The 22,231-nt window shown below is 38.5% G+C and overlaps 1 protein-coding gene across 2 annotated transcripts in view; it reads left to right on the top strand.

Annotated features, from left to right (window-relative positions):
• Window positions 1-22,231, top strand: part of PARP8 (poly(ADP-ribose) polymerase family member 8) — a 204,734-nt gene that overhangs the window by 178,052 nt on the left and 4,451 nt on the right. For both annotated transcript variants that reach the window (XM_060761469.2, XM_060761468.2), the window contains exons 15-23: window positions 10,298-10,390; window positions 12,328-12,453; window positions 13,703-13,768; window positions 15,549-15,616; window positions 16,258-16,306; window positions 17,631-17,743; window positions 17,947-18,019; window positions 19,381-19,450; window positions 21,666-21,742. In XM_060761469.2, the coding sequence (XP_060617452.1) occupies window positions 10,298-10,390; window positions 12,328-12,453; window positions 13,703-13,768; window positions 15,549-15,616; window positions 16,258-16,306; window positions 17,631-17,743; window positions 17,947-18,019; window positions 19,381-19,450; window positions 21,666-21,742 (735 nt within the window). The remainder of the gene's footprint in view (window positions 1-10,297; window positions 10,391-12,327; window positions 12,454-13,702; window positions 13,769-15,548; window positions 15,617-16,257; window positions 16,307-17,630; window positions 17,744-17,946; window positions 18,020-19,380; window positions 19,451-21,665; window positions 21,743-22,231) is intronic.

Raw genomic sequence — 22,231 nt, 5'->3', positions numbered from 1 at the left:
CCCTGGGACTGCTTCAATCCCCACAGGACTCTTACCTGGGAAGATCCGCACTGTACCTTAAGGTCCGGATCTTTCCAGGTGCAGCAACTGGGAAATCTCAGTTTTCTCTGGATTAATTTGGTTTTACCTCAGATATCATTTAGGTGCCTCGGGTAAAACCAAGACAACCACATTTTGGGCCTATTTGGAGGGGTCCTCAGTTCCTTTTTGAGCATATATAGGGACAAAGAAGCTCCTGAGGAGAAAAGACACTTACCAGTGAAATTCAGCATCATGTTCTATCACTGCTAATTTTTGTCACAGTATTACATGTTCATACAATATAAGATTTCAAATATGAGAAGTCTAGATCTCACTCTGAGCTGCTTCTGGAAGAAGAAAACCTGCCACCATAAGTCTGATGGCAGCTTACAGCCCTTCCAGACAGGCCCTATATCCCAGGATCTGATCCCAGATTTTCTGTTTATCCAAGATTATCTGGTAGTACAGACTGATATGATCCAGTTTAAAGCATAAAACCTGGGATCAGATCCTGGGACATAGGCTTTGTGTGGAAGAGCCCTTAGTGGCAGCACATATAAAGTGCTCTTCACCTCTCTCTGTGTGTGTGTGGTAATTTACTTAAAGTGGCAATGAGGAGAGTAAGAATTTAAAATAGCACCAATAGATTCAGGTCCTTAACTCTTTTTTTAATTGCTTAAGCTAACAGCAAATCACCAGTAAGTAAAATTGAAGCAGATATTGAAGAAGGGACTCCGTGAATTAGAGAGAGAAAACAATTAATTACTATGAATGTGGTGGAGGCTTGCAGAAGAGAAGCAATTCATCAAAGTAGCTTCCCAAGCATCATAGCGCTTCATGGCTAGCCAAGTCCGCTTCTCAATGACACAAACTATAAGACTCATAGAGTTCTGTCTGCTCGAGAACACTGCTTATTGTGTGGTCTCAAGTTCTTAGGTATGAAGAATTACATTAAAAGTCCTCAAGTTAAGTACAATAGGACCCCTGTATTCACTGGGGATACATTCCTGAACTTACTGTGGAAACACAAAAATGTGGATATTAGATAACCTTATTGAAGTGAATGACTTCCACTGGAATTTACTGCAGAGTTACATTGAGGGATGTAGAAAATTCCATAGAAGGCATACCATAGAATAGCTGAGGACCTAGAAAATGCCTAGAGAGGTATGTTTTGGCAGATGCAGAGAGATGAAACTGTGGGCACAGACCCCACAGTCAGCAGTGAACCATTAATTAAGTTATTATTAATCTATTCACAATTACTTTAATGACTGAAAATGTTAGAAGTAAATAAATAATGAAATAAAAATAGATTTAACAAAATAAGCAATAATAATCACTATACGCAGTCCCCAGGTTATGAACAGGATAGATCTTGTAGGTTTGTTCTTAAGTTGAATTTCTATGTACGGTAAGTTAGAACAGGTATATTTTAATGTATCTTTAGCCATTTTGTTTGTTTTAGTTAGCCTAGGGAAAACTTAACTTGTTTGTTTTGCTGGCTATGTCCCTGTTCAGAAGATTTCATCTCATTTTCTCTCCTTGTGACAATTGGATTTTGAAAATTTTAGATTCTCACAAAAACAAGAATTGGTGATAAAGCTTCAGTGGAAACTTCTTTTCCCCATGATAACTCTTTCAGGTGTTAGTTTGCCTTCCTGGGACTAGGTTTTCTTTCACTAGCCCCTTGTCTCATCCCCTTTTGTAACTAGGACTCTGTAAATTGGGTGTTTGTAACTCAGGGACTGCCTATATTTTGAATTTTAAAAGGTTATATCCCCCCTCCAAAGTGTGACCCTTGAGCTTTTGATTCCAGGAGCACATCTACATGGATAATTAACCTTAAAGGGCGGTACAATGAAATCTGTGGGGCTACATGGCACACAGAGCTGATTGGTATTAATGCAACCTTGAACTGTTTTAACATGGCTTTCAACAAAAGCTCTGGGTTGCTCCAGAGTTTCACTGAAACTTTGGAACAAACCTGCCACAACTGTTTACATGGCCATCCCATATTTCTCAGGATTGGGTGAACATCAATCACTCTTGCTATTTCCCTCATGTTGTTATAGTGGCAGTCACCAAGTACAAAATAGCTAGTACCTGTTGTTTGTCACCTGGAGTGACATTGACTGAGCAATTGAAGAAGGGAGGTGGGTAAGGATGATTCCTCTTTTCCCATCCATCCCTCTTCCATGTCATTGCCTTGGTACCCATGCTGATGTCACTCCAGGTAATGAGTTGATGAATAACAGACCAGTGTTTACCACTATAACATGAACAGGAGGGGGCAGTAAAGGTGACCGTGAAGTGGTACCGAACTTGGTTTACCACCACTGGACAATCAGGAATCATTCCCACCTTTGCAATGGCCTGAAGGCTCTTGGTAAAGGCCATTCTGGGAGTGATCTGGAGTTTGACACTTCGCATCAGCCCTGAGATGTTGTGTCCTTGTAGAAATACTCCTAGCTTGCCAAAGTTGCCCATCTCTGCCCTACATGGTAAGCTGACAGATGTACCTTGGAAAGATCCATCTCATGTATGTATGTGTGTGTGTGTGTGTGTGTGTATGTATGTATGTATGTATGTATGTATGTATATGTATATTTTGCTTCTTGTGTGCAGGGAGAGAAAGAGTAAAAGAGAAAGAAAGAAGACACTGATTTTGCTGATTAGTAGTGAGAGTGGGGAACTGGATACACAATTTAACATGACCTATTTACTTTTTTTGTGGGGGCATGAGGGTTTGTTAAAGTTCTAATCTAGACCCACAAAATAAGGTGAAAAGTGTGGTGAAACTTTGCCATCCCTAAGGAGGAGAAAGGTTAGGTAGAACAGCTGGCACACACATATACTAAAATTGGTGCATTTAGTATTTAATATCCAAGCTAGCCTTCTTACTGCAGACACTTTGCTCCCCCTCCCAACTGTCTTTCCATCTATATTCAAGTAGAGCTTCTTAGATATTTTCATTTTGTTTCTGCCCGTCAGGCATGACTCTTTGAGGGAAACCTCAGGGAGCCCAGATTCCTCATTCAGCTTCTTATCACATAGCTAAGAAGACCTGTTAGCTTCTGCTGCCATCTCCCTCTAGATAAACAGCTTCAAAAGAGTCCCAGAATAGCAATGAGGAAGATTAGGAACCGAAGAAGAGACAATCCACAGCTGGACATAAGCAAGCAAACAAATAAAGGTTATTGGGGGGTGGGGGGGGGATTGGTTCTCTTTTTTTATCTAAAAAAAAGGAATATAGCAGATTATTGCTTAGCCAAGCATTTTTAAAGGCCTGAGATTTGACTTTTACAAGAAAGAAAAGGCAAGCACATTTTCCCTTGAACACTGCAGCGGAATACAACAGTCCTAGGCACTTTATTCCACACAAGACCCATCCTTACAATCTGTGCAAAGAAGGGAAAATTAAATGGAGAGAGGAATCATAAAGTCCTACTAAGGATGCACACGGGAGAAGTATTTGCTTTCATTTACGTAGATTTCAGTTTTGTTTTCTTTATTGTTGTTAAGGAAATCATAGTTTCTCAGCCTTAGAGAGTGACAATGGCAAATCCACACTAAACAAATCTTGGCAAGAATAAAACCATGGTAGGTTCACGTTAGGATTTCCCTAAATCGGAAATGACATGGAGGCACACAACACAGCAACAACAAATGAATGAGAAACCTCATCCTATCTTCTTTTTACCAAATGCCTTTCATATCTTATTTACTAATGTACCTGGAAAAAAGCATATTTGAAATTAATACATTTATTTACTCTTTTGACAGTATGGCTCAGCAACCAGCTAGTTTGATGGTCTTTTAAAGATTATTACATAGCCTAGAGAAAGAAGTTTTTCTCTATAACATGAGAAATTTTCTCTAGGGTGCCACCTTGTGCTGAAATCTCAAACTATGTTGCTGTCAAAGCAGAAAAGCTGGTGGCCATTAAGCCCATAAGGTAGTACAACAAAAGGACCAAGCCTTTGGATTCCTGCTTTAAAACAAAACAAAAAAACAGGGGATTTTTTTTGTAACTGCATTAGGTAGCACTCTCCATCTTTTGGTTAAAAATCGTGATCACTCCTTCAAGCTGAAGTTTTGCTCAAAGACTGGAAAAATTATTTTTAAGGGCTATTGCTCTCAGGCTCTCCAAGACTCCTGGGTAAGCTAACTAAAAGGCCAAATGTAGCCCTAATAAAGAATAATTTTCTCTTGCACGCTTATAATAGAATCACAGATTTATACTGTTAAAATAATATAAAATATATTAATATAAAATAGTAATTAGAATCTAGTCCAACCCTCTGCTGAAATCTTGCAATTATAGTATGTATGAAATTTGAGCAATGTGTAAAAGGTATTTGTGAAACATTAATGAAGTTTGTGTTTAGATCTGGGACCCATTCAAGTAAAAATCTGAAATCCAAAACGCTATTGTGCCAAGTATTTTGGATAAAATATATGGGATATTTAACTAGCACCATGTTGTTTTGCATGGCCCCTCCCTCCCTTCCTTCCTTCTGGGATGAAATACAGAACCTAGATATTTATTTATTTATTTACCACATTTATATCCCACCTTTCTCACCCCAAAGGGGACTCGGGGCAGCTCATAGCAAAGCACAGGAAGACTAGGGGGGCATTTAAGGCAGATATGGTGGACTCCTTTTTTGTTCCACTTTCCCCCCCTTATTTTAGAGGGTAAAGCATTCTACTTCAAAAAGTTGCAACCAAGCAGCATTCTGCTACTGTTGTTGAAAATGCCCCCCCCCCCCCCCCAATGCTTTGAAGGTGAAAAGTAAAGGCAAACCCAATATCAAAGGTTTTACATCTGAATTCATAGCCTCTGGCTTTTAGGCACTCGGGGCCTTTTCTGGAACTTCTGGCAAGAGGAAATAGATTAGTACTGCATGACTCTCCAAGACTCATATGCGATCTTTAAAAAATGCCTTATAAATCTATCTCAGGGGTCCTCAAACTAAGGCCCGGGGGCCAAATACAGCCCTGCAAGGTCATTTACCCGGCCCTCGCTCAGGGTCAACCAAGATCTGAAATGACTTGAAACACAACAAAAATCCTATCTCATCAGCCAAAAGCAGGCCCACACTTCCCATTGAAATACTAATAAGTTTATATTTGTTAAAATTGTTCTTCATTTTAATTATTGTATTGTTTTAAAGTGTTTTAAATACAAATAAGGCATGTGCAGTGTGCATAGGAATTCATTCTTATTTCTTTTCAAATTATAATTTGGCCCCCCAACAGTTTGAAGGACTGTGATCTGGCCCTCTGTTTAAAAAGTTTGAGGACCCCTGATCTATACGATAGCATTTTGAAATTCCTATTAAATTCCTTGCAATTCCTGAAGATTGACATAAGGGATATTTTGCTTTCCTCATAATGATCAAGGATGTACATTTTAAAAGACCAATGTATTGTGTGATTTTTTAAAATCAATTTGTCACATTTTGAAGTGGAAAAAATAATCCTGTTGTTAATTTTTTGCTTGCTTGTTTCTAAAACCGACTAGCCCAACTCAAGATGGTTCTACTTACTTTAGCTATATAATTTTCAAACTGAGTTTTTGTTTCAAATCCATTGAAGAAATAGCAATATTTAATGTCCAATACAAAACCTGGTACTCCGGAACAAGTGTAAAAAGGAATGGCTACTCTCTCCAGTATGTTCCTAGAATCATCTAAGCATTAAAAAGCCATAGCTCGGGAACAAGGTGTGTTGCACTGCATTGTGACTCCAACCACCATTACCCATACGCGGTGTGAGCATCACCAAAAATATGTGGCTTAACCCACTTTCAACATTCTTCACTGTTATACGTACTTTGGCCAATGAGAGTTGAAATGCCATGGAGATCTAATGTGGTGAGTGGTTTGAGCACTAGATTATGTCTCTGAAGACCAGAGTTCAAATCCCACTCAGTCATACAAACCTACTGGATAACTCTTGGCAGGTCATAGTCTCTCAGTCTCAGAGGAAAGCAAAGTCAACCCCTTTCTGAACAACTTTTGCCAAGAAAGCCTTGTGATAAGTTTGCCTTATTCAGAAATAATTTGATGACCCTAAGTCAGAAATGACTTGAAAGCATCAAATAACAGCAGTATCTCAAAGGGCCACATGTTCTCCACTTTGACCTATCGAATGTTTATCTTCTCATGAAAATATCAACCAGTGTCATCAAATTTTGCAAAACATTTGTTCCCACTCCAGATACACATCTCCCCAATGACTGAATGATTTCTGTTCAGTAGCAGAGAGGAAGAAAAAAGACTGAAAGCCATATCTTTTCTCCCTATTTCCTTAGGGAAATCATTTTAGTATGGGATTGCTCTGTTAATCTCTTGAAGGAAATATCCTCAGAGCTTTGAAGCAAAAAAGGAAACTCCTATGAGGCTGATTATCTTCTTAGAAATTGGGAAATGGTTAATGTTTCTTCCTTTTTACCCCCCCCCCCCTAATGATACCTGCTGGGAGATTAGCATGTCTTTCTGTACACTATTTTTAGATCAATAGTATTTTGGAGTGCCAGTCAGTGTTCCACCCTTATTAAGCTTTTGTAGAATTCTTAATTTGAGCTTCATAAAAGCATTGAGAAATTGAAAGGATAAATCGGATCACTTGCTCTGATGGGAATGATACTTTGAGTGGCTGTGTTTAATGGGAAGGGAATCAGGAAACTATAAATTCAGAAAGCAGTTTTGCTAACAGTGTGCCTGCATGCCTGGGTTATTTTGCCTGCCAGTGCTCACTCTGAGCCTGACATTGAACAAACGTCACACACTCTGTAAACGTTGCATGACTGGAACACCCAGGATTGCTTACTGAGACTCTTTGCACACAATGTTATAGACTGTCCATCTTGTATTGATTTTAAAACCAAGATGGATTGTGCGATTTTGATAAAACTGATAAATGTAGAACTGGGAAAATAGTTTTGGACTAAAACTCCCAGAAGCCTGGCTAGGAGATTCTAGAAGATATGGTCTGAAACAGTAACCTTTCTGAGCTCTTGGGAAAAGTAAGCTCCATACACAAAGTGACATGAATACATGTGGATTCAAGCTGCATAGAGATCACATGGACACTGTTATTTTTTCTGTATGTAGTGTTGGCAGCTCTCACCTCCCAATCTTTTTATGTGTAAACCAGCATGAAGGTTACTGGTGAGAATGTGGGTAACGAGGGTGGGACTTATGTAAGTAGTCCCATGGTCCTCTTTTGCACACTAGCCAGCCCATCAAACAGTTCTTTGCTCCAGGTGAGATGAATAGAGATGCATGCAGATTGAATTATCTCCATGTGCTTTTTGTCTCAGCTAAGTTATCAATGATAAGTCTACCAGAAATTTGTTTTATTGGTGTGTTGGAATATAATTAATGGGGATGGGCTAGAGGGTGGCATCATGGGCATCTTGAACAAGGTTGTTGGGTTAAGTATGGGACAGTCCTACTTTACTTTTAAGTGGGTCCTAGACCAAATCAAGCCCAAACTCTCCTCGGAAGCCATGATTCCAAATTAGATTCTTGAACTTTGGCCATATAGAGAGAAGACATGTTTTACTAGAAAAGACAATGGTGCTTAGAAAGGTGAAAGGCAGTAGGAAAAGAGGAAGGGCAAATTTTGGATGAATAGGTTCAATCAAGGAAGCCATAGATCTGAGCCTGCAAGAGCTGATTAGAGTGGTTGATAATAGAGGGATCTCTCATTCATAGGGTCACTGTAAGTTGACATGATGGCAGTTAACAGCAACAACAATAAATTAGAGATCTCTGGGTCACCTTATCTTTAACAGCTCTGTTTAGGTCTAGGATATTAAAGGTACAGGAATCCTACCCCATATTCAGCCTGGCACCCTAACCTGGCACTGAAGGCCTTCATGGGTTACCTGTGCCTAAAAGTCATAGGTAGTCCACATGTGTGAGCCAGCCCAATCAGTGTGGATAAGCATTATCTATGTTGACTAACAGCAGTTATTTGCAGTCTGCTGCTGGCCCTTTCCTGACCCCTCCTATCTTTTAATTGGGTATAAATATATGCTGCATTGCCTCATCTTGATCCCTTCTAGAGTGGTCTAGTTATGTTCCAGTTCTACCACCCAAAACTTGATCCCCTTGACCACATGCAAACCCAGAATGAGCCTTCACATCTGGGCCACTGAAGTTTATGGGCCAAACAAGGTGACAAAATCAGTGGCCTGTGGTGCCTACAGCAGAGGTGGACCACATGTGGCCTCTGTAATTCTTGTAGCTCATAGCCCATTTTGCAAGCCCACCAAGTTTCCCCTTTCCCCATACCTGCACTGTAGTCGCCAACAAAAGAACACTATTATCCCTTTAAGAATGTGTATGAAATATACTAGAGGTGTTTATTAATGAGACAAGGATATACACACATTTGTTTTTCAAAATGGGGAAAATTCATTTGTAATAGTAAATAGCACTTTCCCTAGTGCTTTTTATTTTTGCAGTGGAATTAAGAACTTTGGAGTACTTTTTGAACCATACATGCCATTGGTACATGTACTGACATAAGCTCAAGGAAGGCAATGCCGCTCCCAATCCTATCATATCCTACAATATGCACAGAGAGATCTGATGGAAGTATGCACACAGAGATCTGATGCACACAGAGATCTGATGGAAAAGACGGAGAGAAAACCCTGTTTTCTCTCCGTCTTTTGGTTTCAAGTGCCATGCTACGGTGAATTGGATAGTGTTAGGCTTCATCTGCTGCCTAATTCAATGTAACACAGCAGATGAGATAAATCAAATGAGTGATGTATTGGATTTGAAAGATGATGGCTCTTCTAAAGCAATCTCTGTGAAACTATTTCAACGTTGTACACTTCACACAGATTCATAGTTTTTGTGCAGAAACAGGATTTTGTAAACAAAGCCCTAAAAGTACTATGGTAAGGAAAGCAATTGAGGCAAGTGTGTGCTAGATAAAGCAATTTCAAAAAAGAAAGTCTCTCAAATGGTTTTATATTCTGTTTTAAATCATATTTGCACATGTTTTGTTTGTTCTTAATGTCTGCTGTGAAAGGGACATGAAGAGCAGAGCAAGATTGATTTGTCAGCTTAGTGTGAGCAAACATCTTCATGAAGATCTTGCAATGAAAGGCTAAGCAGGGGGTTCCTGGCAAAATGTGCATTCTTCAAGTGACAGAAAACTGGAATCTTGAAAAGATGTTTGTGCTCATGCTATATTTTGTAAAAAGAAGAAAACCATAGGGCCTATGCATTTAGAAGTTCTGTGCTTTTCAGGAAAGGCCATTAAAATGTAGCCTACTTCAAAACAGTGCTAGAAATAGGTACATTTTTTGTCAAATAAAATGTATTTGTTTTTAAGGTAATAAGAAGCTCCTTGTTTTTGCTTTATATCTAGATAGATAGATACATAGATGATTATGTGCTGCAGCAGACTTTATTTATTCACTGTATTTATATACCACTTTTCTCACCTCTGGGGGGACTCAAGGTGATTTACAATGGCCTCACACAATTTAACTTAACACAACTACCCTTTATGAAAGGGGTTGAGATGAAGCTAACAAGGCCATTTCCCAATTCCCTTCACTGAAAGAAACAGAGAAGAAAGAAATCCCTCAGTAAAGGAATGCTCTTACATCGACCAGTGAGAAGCAATGGAGATAATTTCTTCAGACTCAACATAATATGTGGAGTTGTTGTTGCTGACAGTAGTAGTTTCACAGTGAGAAGTAAGCACAAGTTGTCTCTTTAAATAGTAACAGCTTGTAACCTTAAATAGGAGATCTTAGGATTTTGTCTTGCTTGGCGTGGGTTTGCCTGGACACCATATTTTGCTGTTTCTTCTTTTATCTTTCTTTGTTGTTGTTTTTAAGAATTATAGCATCTAAGAATGATAGCAATATATTTAATTGATGGTGAGATTATTATAGACACCTGAAAATCTTCACTGTAAGTATACCTCATGTTTAATTTGGAGGTGCTCTCTCCAATCAAACCTAGGCACCATATCAAGCGGTTGAATTGATTAGTTATTGTGGCCATTGATTCCGAAATCGTGAAACTTGTGCTCCAAAAATGTAATTTTCTGCTCTCCAGTGTTTAAATGCATTCCTAATGGGAAGGAATGATAAAATAGGGCATATGTTGTACTACGTTGTATTTACATAGAGGTTTCTTGCAATACATGAACCTTCCATTCATAATAATGAAGTGTCATGAATATCAAACATACATCCTTTTTTATTTCTTCTGTTCTCTTTTTTCAGCCAACTGTGTGTGAACGGGAGCTATGTGTGTTTGCTTTCCAAACTCTTGGTGTGATGAATGAAGCTGCAGATGAAATAGCAACAGGGGCTCAGGTAAAGTGAAACAATTCAAGCAACCTGAATGACTTTGGCATGGTTGTAACATTCCCACAGAGTCCAGCAAAATAGCTGCTGAAGCTATTTTGAGATTAGGATTCAACACCTTGGTTAGTTTTTTAAAATGACTGGACTAAAATCCAAAAGAGATTCACAAATATGGAAGGTACAAGCTACTACAAGCTAGGACTAGCCTATAGGACTTCATATATTATTCATATAATGCAATGGCCTCTTTGACAATAGGGTAATATAATGTTTTTTGAAGGAGCTGAAATAGAATGGTGTATGAAGCAACCACATAAACATTAAAATGTGATAAGAACATTAGAATATGGAGTCAACAGCCTTCCCAGGGGCAATTCATTCCCAGTCCTATGACGAGAGCCCTGGTCTTCCTAGTGGTCTCTCATCTAAGTACTCACCAGGCTTAGCTTTCCAAATCAGGTGTTTGGGGACTCCTGGAGATTCCTTTTTAGGTTCTGGGCAAAAAACAGAAGTGCCTATATGGACAGGATGGGGAAACTGTGCACCATTCTGCGCTTGTGCCCCTGGGGACCTCTATTGTGATTTCCCCTATAGAGATCTCCACAGCCTCCAGCTTCCCCACAAACACAGGTTTTTTTTAAAAAAAAATCTGCCAAGAATGACCAGAAAACATCCCAAACCATGCACTTGGGTTTCTCTTGCCCCACATCCAATGAAGTTGAAAATATGGCATATTTTGACTTATTTCTGAAATTAAAAGTGATACCTTAGCCCATTCCACAATTATCCGTCATTTTAAAGAAGTAGGATTCTCATCTAAAAGGAGATGCCCCTCACCCCATACATTATTTTAGTAATAAATCTTTAAAAACAACACAGTTTTTTTTCCTTTTTTAAAAAATGTGTGGGTTTTATTTGGAAAAGCCAATGAGGTCTTCTTCTCCTTTGGTAAGAAAATGGCTCATTCCTATGTTTAGTCTCCATTAGAATTTAAAAAACAGTGTGTGCTGGAGCTGGCCCATGATTTATTGAGTAAGCTGGCATTTGAATCCACCTTTCTTGGCAATAGATTGTGCCCACTTATTTACTCTCCAGTATTGGTTCCTATCACTGGCAACAAGATTACCTATTTTTGTCAAATGAGCCGAAAGGAAAGACATCATAGATTGGCCTTTCTCCTCCTAAAGTTTCTGTTCCCTTTGCTTCCATTTCACTTCTTGAAAGGACCATCTCTTTTATTTATTTCCCTCCTGAAATCTGAATGCAAAGGTTTTTAGAACTATTCTTGGTATGACTCAGAGTCTATCTGGGATTGTGGGTGGAACTGCAATGGCGTGTTCATAAAAAAAACCCCTCCCTATTAATGTTTTCCCAGAGTGAAGCATTTTAACTGCTATCAAAAGATGGGATGGCTGAGAACAAAATAATTCATTGTATGGCCTACCATTAAATAAAAATATGATTGCAACTCAGAATATTACATGGACAATATCGAAAGTCTTTTGAAGCTACAATTGGGTTTAAAAGTTTTAACAACATGTACTTAAATGTTATCTTTTAAGTGTTATCCTTATCAATTTATATGTCTATTGTCTGTTTTTAAGTTCTTTCCAACTTTGGGAGACCCTAAGATGAACATAGCACAGGCATTTCTTGGCAATGTTTGTTCAGAGCAGTTTGATTGAACATTGGACTATGACTGTGAATACCAGAGATCTAATCCTCATCGGCCATGGGAACCTACTGAGTGACCTTGGGCAAAGCACACTTAGGCTCAGAGGAGGGCAAAGAACATGGCCCTCTGAACAAATCCTGCTAAGAAACCCCTGCGTTAAGTTCATAAGTCAGAAATGGCTTAAAGGCACACAACCACAATTCACCCTACAGCTGTTAAAAAAGCACTTCAATGCTATTTTTAATGTATGCATTTTGTTTTTGATGCCTAGGTTGTAGATTTATTGGTATCTATGTGTCGATCTGCATTAGAGTCACCCAGGAAAGTTGTCATTTTTGAGCCATATCCTTCTGTAGTTGATCCTAATGACTCTCAGATGCTGGCCTTTAACCCCAGGGTATGTGTATTCTCTATTTCTGTTAGATTTGTGGGTGTGTCTGTCAAGAAAGGAGGAATTTTTTGACGCACACTTTGAATACAAATCCTGTGATAAAAAGTATATTGTATGTATGAAACATAGAATGAAAATTTGCTTTCATGCTATTAAATAAAGAATAACAAAGTATAATTGCATTCTATTTGGCATTCTGTTATTCAGGAAACTAACAAAGCATTCTATTGCATAAACTGGAAAAATTCTAAACTACATTTATATAAGAATTTGGCCCAAATGGAGCTCACTTTAATACATGTTTGTGAAATTTGAAAGCTTTCACACATCTGTTTTGATATTTGGATGGGGAACAAGTGTGTTCGTTTGTATCTATAGAAATTATACTAATATGATTTGGAAGAGCAGCTATGAACTAGATATAAGACCCTGAAAAATAAAGATATATCATAATAAACACTAAAGTTTTGATCATCCATGCCATTGTATTTCCAATTTCTATGCATTATTGTGAAAGCTAGCCAGTGAAGAATACTGATAGGTAGAAAATCAACTCATTTGAAATATGGTGCTAGAGGAGATACCATGAACTGCTAAAAAGACAAATAAATGGAGTCCCAGAAGTCCCAGAACAAATCAAGCCCAAACTTATCTGATGTTTTAATGTTTTAATTATTATAATTATTGGTGATTTGTATTTTTATTATGTGGCATTGAATTGTTACCAATTGGAAGCCACCCTGAGAGCCCCCCCCCCCCCCAGCTTCCAGAGGGTTGAGAAGGGAGGGGTACAAGTGTTCAAAATAAATAAATAAATAAATAAAAACAAAAAATGACTACATTCAGACATAATCTGGTCAGTCATAAACAGGAACATTTAAAACCAATCATGCAGTCCACCAGATATTGTTCAACTCCATGTCCCAGTAGTCCTGTTATGGTCAATGGGGATGAATTCTGGGAGCTAAAGGGTCACATGATCCTTACCCCTACTGTAAATGGTGGCTTATTTAATTTGTGCATAATCCACATTGTTGGTCTTCTTATCCATATGAGTAAAGTAGTTCTGGTAGACAAAAACAAGAATTACCAATATGTAAAGTAGCTCTTATGGATGATTATGATTATGACTGTAATGCATACAGTCATTTTTATATTGTACAAAATGTCTATATATAGTGAGTACACTTGTTAAACAAGCAACAACAGTTAAAGACTTTGAGAGAAAATTCTATTTGGGTTTTTCTTTCTGCAGAAGAAGAATTATGACAGAGTAATGAAAGCACTGGATAGTATTACTTCTATAAGAGAAATGACGCAGGTAAGCATAAAACTCATTTAGTTCCTTTAGTTCAGAAGGAGCATCTGTTTATGAGTTTGCAGTATTGTTTGTGCAATTCCATCTTTACTACAGCCATGCAAGAAAAGACTATAAAGATAATGATCTCTGAGAGTCCAGCAAGCTACAACACAAAATCAATGAACCAAAATTCAAGCACATAATGCTTGAATTCTCCCAGAGAAATAATTAAGAGTTTTTCAAGGGCTCTTAAATTCAGTGTAGGATGCTCATCTCCCAGTATCAGTGGAATTTAACATTGATCAGTTATGCCTTGTTACAATCTAATATTTGTGCATGAATCATAGAATCATAAAATAATGAGTTTGTTTGGGGGGGGGGGGGTTGATGCAGTGTCATGTCCAGCCAACCTGTAACTTTCCAATATAAGATTATCATGCCCATTTCACTTGAAAACATGTCTCAGAGGATTTGCCATCCCAGGCTTTTGGGGAGCACTCAGGGAACTGAAGGAGAAACGAGCATGCACCATCTCTTGTTTTTATTGTCTTAAGACATTTCTTAAACTAAATTACCCCCATTGGGTTCTGACTCTACCTATCAACTAGTATGGAGATGACTCTGCAAACCAAACCTTACTGATTTCAGTGAAGTTGGAGACCGAGTGTGCCTGTGGGTTTGACTGTAAACCATTTGAATAGGCAACTAAAGCTGAGTTTTGAGATGTCATTTCAAGTTCATGTTCAGATTGAGATGTCTTTTCAAGTTGGTCAGGCTTCCAAAGTAAAATAAATTATTTCCCCTATATCAGTGTTTCTCAACCTGGGGGTCCCCGGGTGTTTTGGCCTACAACTCCCAGAAATCCCAGCCAGTTTGCTAGCTGTTGGATATCTAGGAGCTGTAGGCCAAAACATCTAGGGACCCACAGGAGAGAACCACTGCTTATATGCATAATAGAACTGAAGAGGAATGGGAGAACAAAACTTCTGCTTGAAAGTGTCATCACTCCCTGTTCTCTGAATAGTCCGTCAGCCTACCCTAAGCCACAGTCCACCTGAATGGGAAGGATCTCTTCCTGCAGCATTTGAGAGGATTGGGATATAATGAAAATGAGGGATTCTGGACAGAATCATTCAAACCTAAGGTCGTCCCTATAATTAGGCAAAGTAAGGTTACCATTTTGGGCAGTAGATTCTGATGAACTTTCTGGCTTTTCCTCATTGTTGGAGGACAGAGGCCACACAACCTAACCTGCTCCTTCTAAACTAGACAACTGCTTCAGGTATTGTAGGATGGTATAGGAGGATATCATTGTGAATTGCACCAGCCTGAGGTCTCAAAGTACCAAAGTCAAAGTCCCTAGTCAAAGCAAGGAGGTTCCCTTGTTAGAAGCATACAAGAATTTAACATGGAGTGGTGATCAATATTAACATTTCTCTGTGTGTGGTTCTGGTGGAAAAGCTGTTTTAATGATAAAGTCTTAGCAAGTTTCTGTTAGCACATTTTTAAAAATGAAATGCATGCACAAAAATAGAGCTTTAACTAGCATTGATACTGAATCACTCCTGCTCATGTTTAAATCAAGTGTGAAATGAGAGAAATAGAACCACCAAGTACAAAAATGGATCATATTAACATGCTTAAGAAATCCCACTCTTGCACAAATAGATATTTAAACATAAATTTAAACAAAAAGAAGAAAAGTCACACCCCATCCTAAAAAATCCACTCATTGAAAACTAACTTCTGTTTGGATCTGGAATATCTCATGGCTAATTCTAGTACTATTATTATTTCCTAGGCACCTTATTTAGAAATCAAGAAGCAGATGGACAAACAAGACCCACTTGCTCATCCTCTTCTGCAATGGTAAGGAATTTGCTTGGATTACTGGCCAGATGATTTTGCAATGTTCTGAATTGCTATGCAGTGGCTTCCAAGCATTTCAGGCAGAAATCCTTTCTAGATCTACTTAAAGATCCTTGAGTATACATGATAGTCGTCCTTCCATGTATTTACCAGGCCCAACCCAGCACAGTTTATGAAATCAGACCTTGTTGGATATGTTCAAGGTGACATGACAGTTATGGGCACACACAGCCTTCTCATTGCTAAAACTTGAATTTCATTACATGTCATAGTAGATGGAGATAGTGATGTTCATGAAAAAATAGTAAAAATGGGAAACCTTTCCTGAGCACTAGATAAATCATTGAGGTGCAAAATATTCAGTCATAACCATATACTGTAATTCTGTACACATTGTATTGAATTTGTAGAAGGACTAGCTACCTTTGATTAAGAGAGCTCATCCTGGATCAAAATGATAATTTATATGGGTTTAAGCTGTAATAGGTTCACCTTCGCGGCACCATAGGTAGGAAATAACTTGAAAACACAAAACAACCAGAGAAATAGAATGTTGTCCATCTGCACTCATGTAAGGCTCCAAACAATTATACTCTGGTAGTCTGTCTTATTTCACACGTTGTATGCATTATTTTCTCCAGGGTTATTTCAAGTAATAGATCGCATATTGTGAAGCTACCTGTGAATCGGGTAAGTTTGGTTTTGTTCCATAAAATCTTCTATAACAAACATGCAGCCATTAAGTTTAGTTTTCCAATAAACAGATGCTTAATTGTCACACAAAGTGTATGTTTCTCTGTTTGCCATAACAATTATTGAAAAAAATTACAAGAAAGCCTATATGTCATAGGATCTTCAGATGACCGAGTTATGTTATGCTGAGTATATTTTATGAAGCTAACTTGCATCAACTCAGTATTGGGTTGATTAAAAAATCCAGAGGGTGATCTGTTTGAGTTTTCACCCATTTAATTTATCTTGAAAAATATCTGCACAGTTGTGCAGTCCAATATTGCCCAGTTTAGTTGGATGTAAATCCTAGCAGGATTTACTTCTAAGAAAATGTGCAAACTAAAATTGGACTGAAAACTAATATGGAAGTGTAGAAGAAAACATTTATATTTTAAAAGAATCTAAAAAGGTCAAAATCGGGTTGAGAATGGATATAGATGTAAAAGGATTGTTGCCAAAAAACACAAATATCCTTTCTAAAGTAAATAAAAAGGATTGTTTATTTATCCCTGAGGAATTTTTGAGGGTACACTTTGTCTGGAGCTGTCTAAGGGTAGCACAAGGGAATGCTACCCTTACTGTCTGATTGTTTTACTTAGTTATAACTGTGATATTATGTGGTGAATTTGTGTATTATATATTGCATTGTATGTTGTAATTGTTAGGCATCAAATTGTGCCTTTTGTAAGCCGCCCTGAGTCCCCCCTAGGGGGTTGAGAAGGGCAGGGTAGAAGCACCCCAAATAAATAAATAAATAAATAAATAAATAAATAAATAAATAAATAAATAAATGATCTGGTATAGGAACAGCAAAAAGGTTTGGATCAAACCATATGTTTATCTAGGCTAGTATTATATTCTCCATAATGGCCATCCAATACTCTTGAGAAGACTCCTAAAAGTCTCCTAAGGAAGACATGAGGGCAGCAGCTATACCCCTCTAGTATCCCAGCAACATATGCCAGAGCAGACCTGGAACAGCATGGTGACCTTGACATTTATATTATATAAGGAGATAATTTTTTTTCTCTTGACTCTCTGAGCAGTGACTGGGGAAGCCTTCATACCACAGAGTAATACTAGCTGTATCTACCATAAAAGCAGATAACACTATTCCCAGAGCAGAAGATGTTGTCCACAGATCTTCCATTTTATGTCTTTTCTTGGTCTTTTAGATTGTTCTTCTTTTAGTTCTAAAGTACCAAAGAGTTTGCAACAGATTTATGAAATTTTCCTTCCATCTTTATTGTGACTTTAACAATCTGCTCCTGTTTCTTTACAGCAATTGAAGTTTATGCACACACCGCATCAATTTCTTCTGCTCAGCAGTCCACCAGCCAAAGAATCCAATTTCAGAGCTGCTAAAAATCTCTATGGAAGTACCTTTGCATTTCAGTGAGTATTGACAAACAGTGCTAAAACTGTGAACAAATCTAAGTCACTATAGCTAAGAAATGTTTTTTTTTAAAATAACCAACAAAATTAAACAAATATTCTAAAACAGATATAACTCCTTTTCAAGGCATAGTATTTGTAAGAGTTTTTGCTATGTTTCCTTTATAACAGCACTAACTTTCCTCTCTTTCTTTTGTTTGAAGTGGGTCACACATTGAAAATTGGCATTCAATCCTGAGGAATGGGCTAGTGGTTGCTTCCAACACAAGACTGCAGGTAAAAGAAGCTAATGTTAGAAAGCAACATGAATGGGTTTCTGCTCAAAGACAGTTTGAGACATAAGTGTTTTAGGCTGGATGTAGACATTCTCATCCACAGTAAAAACAAAATGGGATTTATAGGCTGAGCAACTGTGGGAGGCTAGGAAACTATATTAATGTCCTGGAAGAGGTAGGAGGTATGTATTCATGCACAAAAATCACCCTCTCCCCTGATACCTCCAAGCCCTCTCAACGGGGAGTTTCCAAGCCCTCTCTTGGGGAGTCTCTTTGGCCATTTTAGTCACACAAGAATCCAAGGAGCCCCCAAAATGGGAAAAAAAACATCTCCCATGCCCTCTAGAGGGTATTTGGGAAAGTTTTGAAAAACTATTTCACCCCTTTGCTGCATTTGGTCTACCTCTGGTTTAGTAGAATTTTTAAAAAGTATTTATATCCCACTTTTAAAAGTATTTATTTCCTGTGTTTATCATACTCTACTGCAGGAGTGACTATAGTTTGGTCTGCAGGCTACATGTGGCACAGTTTTGTGGCCCTTATTAGTCTTCCTAATCTCACCAATCTCACATTAAAAATGGTATGATTTTGTACAAACATCCAGAAAATGGTCTAAATGTTAAACAAAGGGAAATAAAATATCCTGGCTCCACAATTCAAAATCACCATAGAAGCCTCCATTATGCCCAAATAATCGTGCTTTCTTTTACATTCCCTCTCAAAATGGTTACAGAAAGTGACACAACACTTGCCATCATTTTGAGAAGGATTGGAAACCAGGTGTTTGGACTTGCTGTGAGAGGCACAGTATATGAATGGTTTGAATGAAATCACATCCATGCAGCTTCCTATCCCTTTAGCAGAAATGAATTTCAATCATGTGAATCGAGCATCCTCAAACTGTGACCCTCCAGCTGTAATTGGGAATTTTTTCTCCGTAAAATGTATATGTGGTTGATTTGCCTAGAAAACTACAGGAAACTACATAGAAAAGTTTTCTGTGCAGAAAATGCTGTGGTGTTTTCTTTTTCCTACAAAATAACCACATGCAAATTTTGCACAGAATAATTCCTGAATTGAGAATAGTTTGAAAACAGAGTGCTTTTCAAATATTTTATTGTAGTGGGAGTAAAAATGCAAAAAAAAAAGTGGCTTCCATTGAGAATAGGTTCAGTGAAGAATTACATCCCAAGATTCCATATGATACATCATGGTGCTAAAGTTGTGTAGTGTGAAAAGGCCCCCTGTCTAGCATATATAGGAAGGTCTCCATGACTTGGTGAAAGCTGTACAAAATCAAATTTGGAATAAGGTTGCATAATATAGCAAATTAAGACTGGCATTTTCCTTTGTATCTTTCAGCTCCATGGTGCAATGTTTGGAAGTGGGATCTATCTTAGTCCATTGTCAAGCATATCTTTCGGTTACTCAGGTGATATTTATAAATCACTTTACATTTGGGTGTGAGAGGATATATGAAAAAGGATTTTTTTTAAATACTGTTGAATAATTGGTAACAACTTTCTTCATACTGCATCCTGAAGAGCAAAATATGCCTGCTAGCAGCTACTTCTCAAAAAGGTTAACATGGAATGGGAAAGTTTATAGAGAACATATTTATTTATTGCATTTATGCCTCGCTTTTTTCCCAGACTAGGATTCATCAAGGTGTTATATACAACTATTTCTGGATAAATAAAGAAGATTGCACCCATCATGCACACATGCACAAACTTCAAGAAGAATGAGTGGAAAAGATAGATTAACAATTGTTTCACATCTGCTAACATCTTCAGCTAGCAGAACATATAGATAAAAGTCTAGCAAAACCCTTCAGTGCAACCATTAATAGAAAACAGCCGCGCTGAAAGGGAACACCGTAGAGGCTCCAAACCCCAAAACACTGGTTCTTGATGCTTGTTTACCTTAAAGGCATACCAAGGATATGTGAACCGAACATAAGGCAAGTCATGCTTGATCAAACCAAAAGCCTATTTAGTCCAGCACTCTCATCACATAGCGGCCAAATATTTGCTAATGGGAAGTCTGCAAACATGACATGAGCCAAACAGTTTCTTGATCTACTTGTTCTCCCTAGCAACTGATATACACAGACATCTGGTCTTGTAGGGAAAATGTATCTATCATGACTAGTGATCGTTGATAGTCCTGTCTTCCACACTGTTTCCATCCTCTTTTAAGGAAAAGTGGAAATTTCAACCAGTTGACCTGCCAGCTGGACAATGCTTCATTCATCTTTGATCTCTCCTTCTTCCATTGGAATCAAGCAGCTTTACTTTCATCCATATTCTAAAGGCCATAGGAGTAGCATTCTCTGCCATCAGGCAACTCTAAGGCCTCCTTCAAATATTTCTAACACCGATAGCTTCCATGATTCCAAAGAAGAAGGAGCTGGTGTGAAGGGACAAAGCATCACACACTTGTTGTAATCCCTGTTTCTCACCTAGAACAAGCTGAAAAACTACACTGGACACAATGGCTGATAATCATTGTTCCACATAAAGTTCCAGTTGATATTCAGTTAAGACAAAGCCCTCAAGAGTTTCAAGGCGCTTCCTTACAAGCCCAAAATGCAGGACCTGTCTCGGTTTTACCTGAGGCATTCAAATGATGCCTCAGGTAAAACTCAATTAATCCAGAGAAAACTGGAATTTCCAAGTTTGCTCCTGATTAATAAAATGCCTGGGAAGATCCAGACCTTAACTGAAAGTCCGGATCTTTTCAGGTGAGGACCCTGTGGAGATTCACTCCCGAGATTGCTTTCTTTGGACCTGGTTCTTCAGGCTCTAAGAACCAGAAGAAGCGGGTTAACGCCCCCAACCTAGAAATGCCCCCAATCACCTGGCACCCTCAGGTGATTAATAAAACACCAGAGACCATCCAGACCTTAAGCTAAGGTCCAAATCTATCCAGATGAGGGCCCTGTAAGGGATTGAGTCCCAAGATTGCATTCGCAATTCCAGGGGTCAATCCCCACAGTGATCCTGGTTCTTCCAGCTCTAAGAGCCCAAAAGAGTGGGATGGCATTCCCAACCTCCCCTCCCAGCCCCCCACAAACTTACATGAGGGGTTTCCTGGCAGTACAGGCACCTCCAAAAAGAGCTGGAATGTGAAAATAATGTATCAGGAGTGGGGGTGGGGGAGGAAGAAAATCCTTCGTCTCTCCCCCCCCCCCCACCTCCTGACGTGTCGCTTTTGTGGGCTAGGAGCTTTCTCAGAGGGGTCTGCACTGTTGGCACTGTATGGGGACTGGATGCATGTAGCCACTCCCATCCCCAGGAAAAGTGCAGGGTTTGGGTTGGGGGTGGGGACTAAATCCTGGAAGGAACTGTGATTTAATATCCCAGTTCCTCCCAGGATTTAGTCATGTGTAGAAAGGCCCTCACTTTCTTCCTAAACTGGGATTAGCACATGCTGTAGGAAGCAGTGATACATTTCAGAATACTGTAAGAGTATGTCATTTTTGCTTGGCAGCTTAAAAATGTGCTAACTTGTCAGAGCGTTCCAGCTGCTGAAAAGAAGAATCAGCAGTGACATCCATATCCACTTGCACTCACCATGTATATGAAGTGGAACATCTGACATTTTATGCACCAACATGTCTGATGTAAATCTAATGTCTTTAGGGATGAACAAGAAACAGCAGAAAGTGTCAGCTAAGGATGAGCCTGCTTCGGGCAGTAAAAACGGCAATGTGTTACAGGTAAAGAAATATATGGAGTAATTCTGAAAAACTTTTTCTTTTTATAGCTTTGCTGTCTGGAGCTTGATGTGCACTTTTTTATCCCCAGAGCATCTTTGAACACATGATATAATAGTTGGGCATAAGCACAGGTTCTGAAGGATAACATATTGCAACTAATACCATATCCAGTAGCCCAAATCCTACTGTTAATTTGATCTAGTGTAAGCACATTGAACAAAAAAAATTACATAGGTGTTGATTTACCAAGATCTCATTCATTCGGAAAGCCCATTATAATTGGGACTAATAATTGGATTTAAGGTAATGTACCTAATTTTCATAACCAGCTGAAATTCACTCTTTGTAATTTGGTAAAAACGATGCACCTTACAGTGGCTGCCTCTTTATAATTCCTTCTTTAAATGCAAAAGTTCTAGAACACCAAAGCTTTCAGCAGTGAAAAAGAAAACCTGTGCTGTAGAATGAAGCTACTTTAACTGCCCTGAC

Source organism: Anolis sagrei, chromosome 2, assembly GCF_037176765.1.
Source record: "Anolis sagrei isolate rAnoSag1 chromosome 2, rAnoSag1.mat, whole genome shotgun sequence".
Lineage (NCBI taxonomy): Eukaryota > Metazoa > Chordata > Lepidosauria > Squamata > Dactyloidae > Anolis > Anolis sagrei.
Note: the sequence above shows the minus strand (reverse complement) of the source record. Positions and strands in the feature narration are given on the sequence as shown.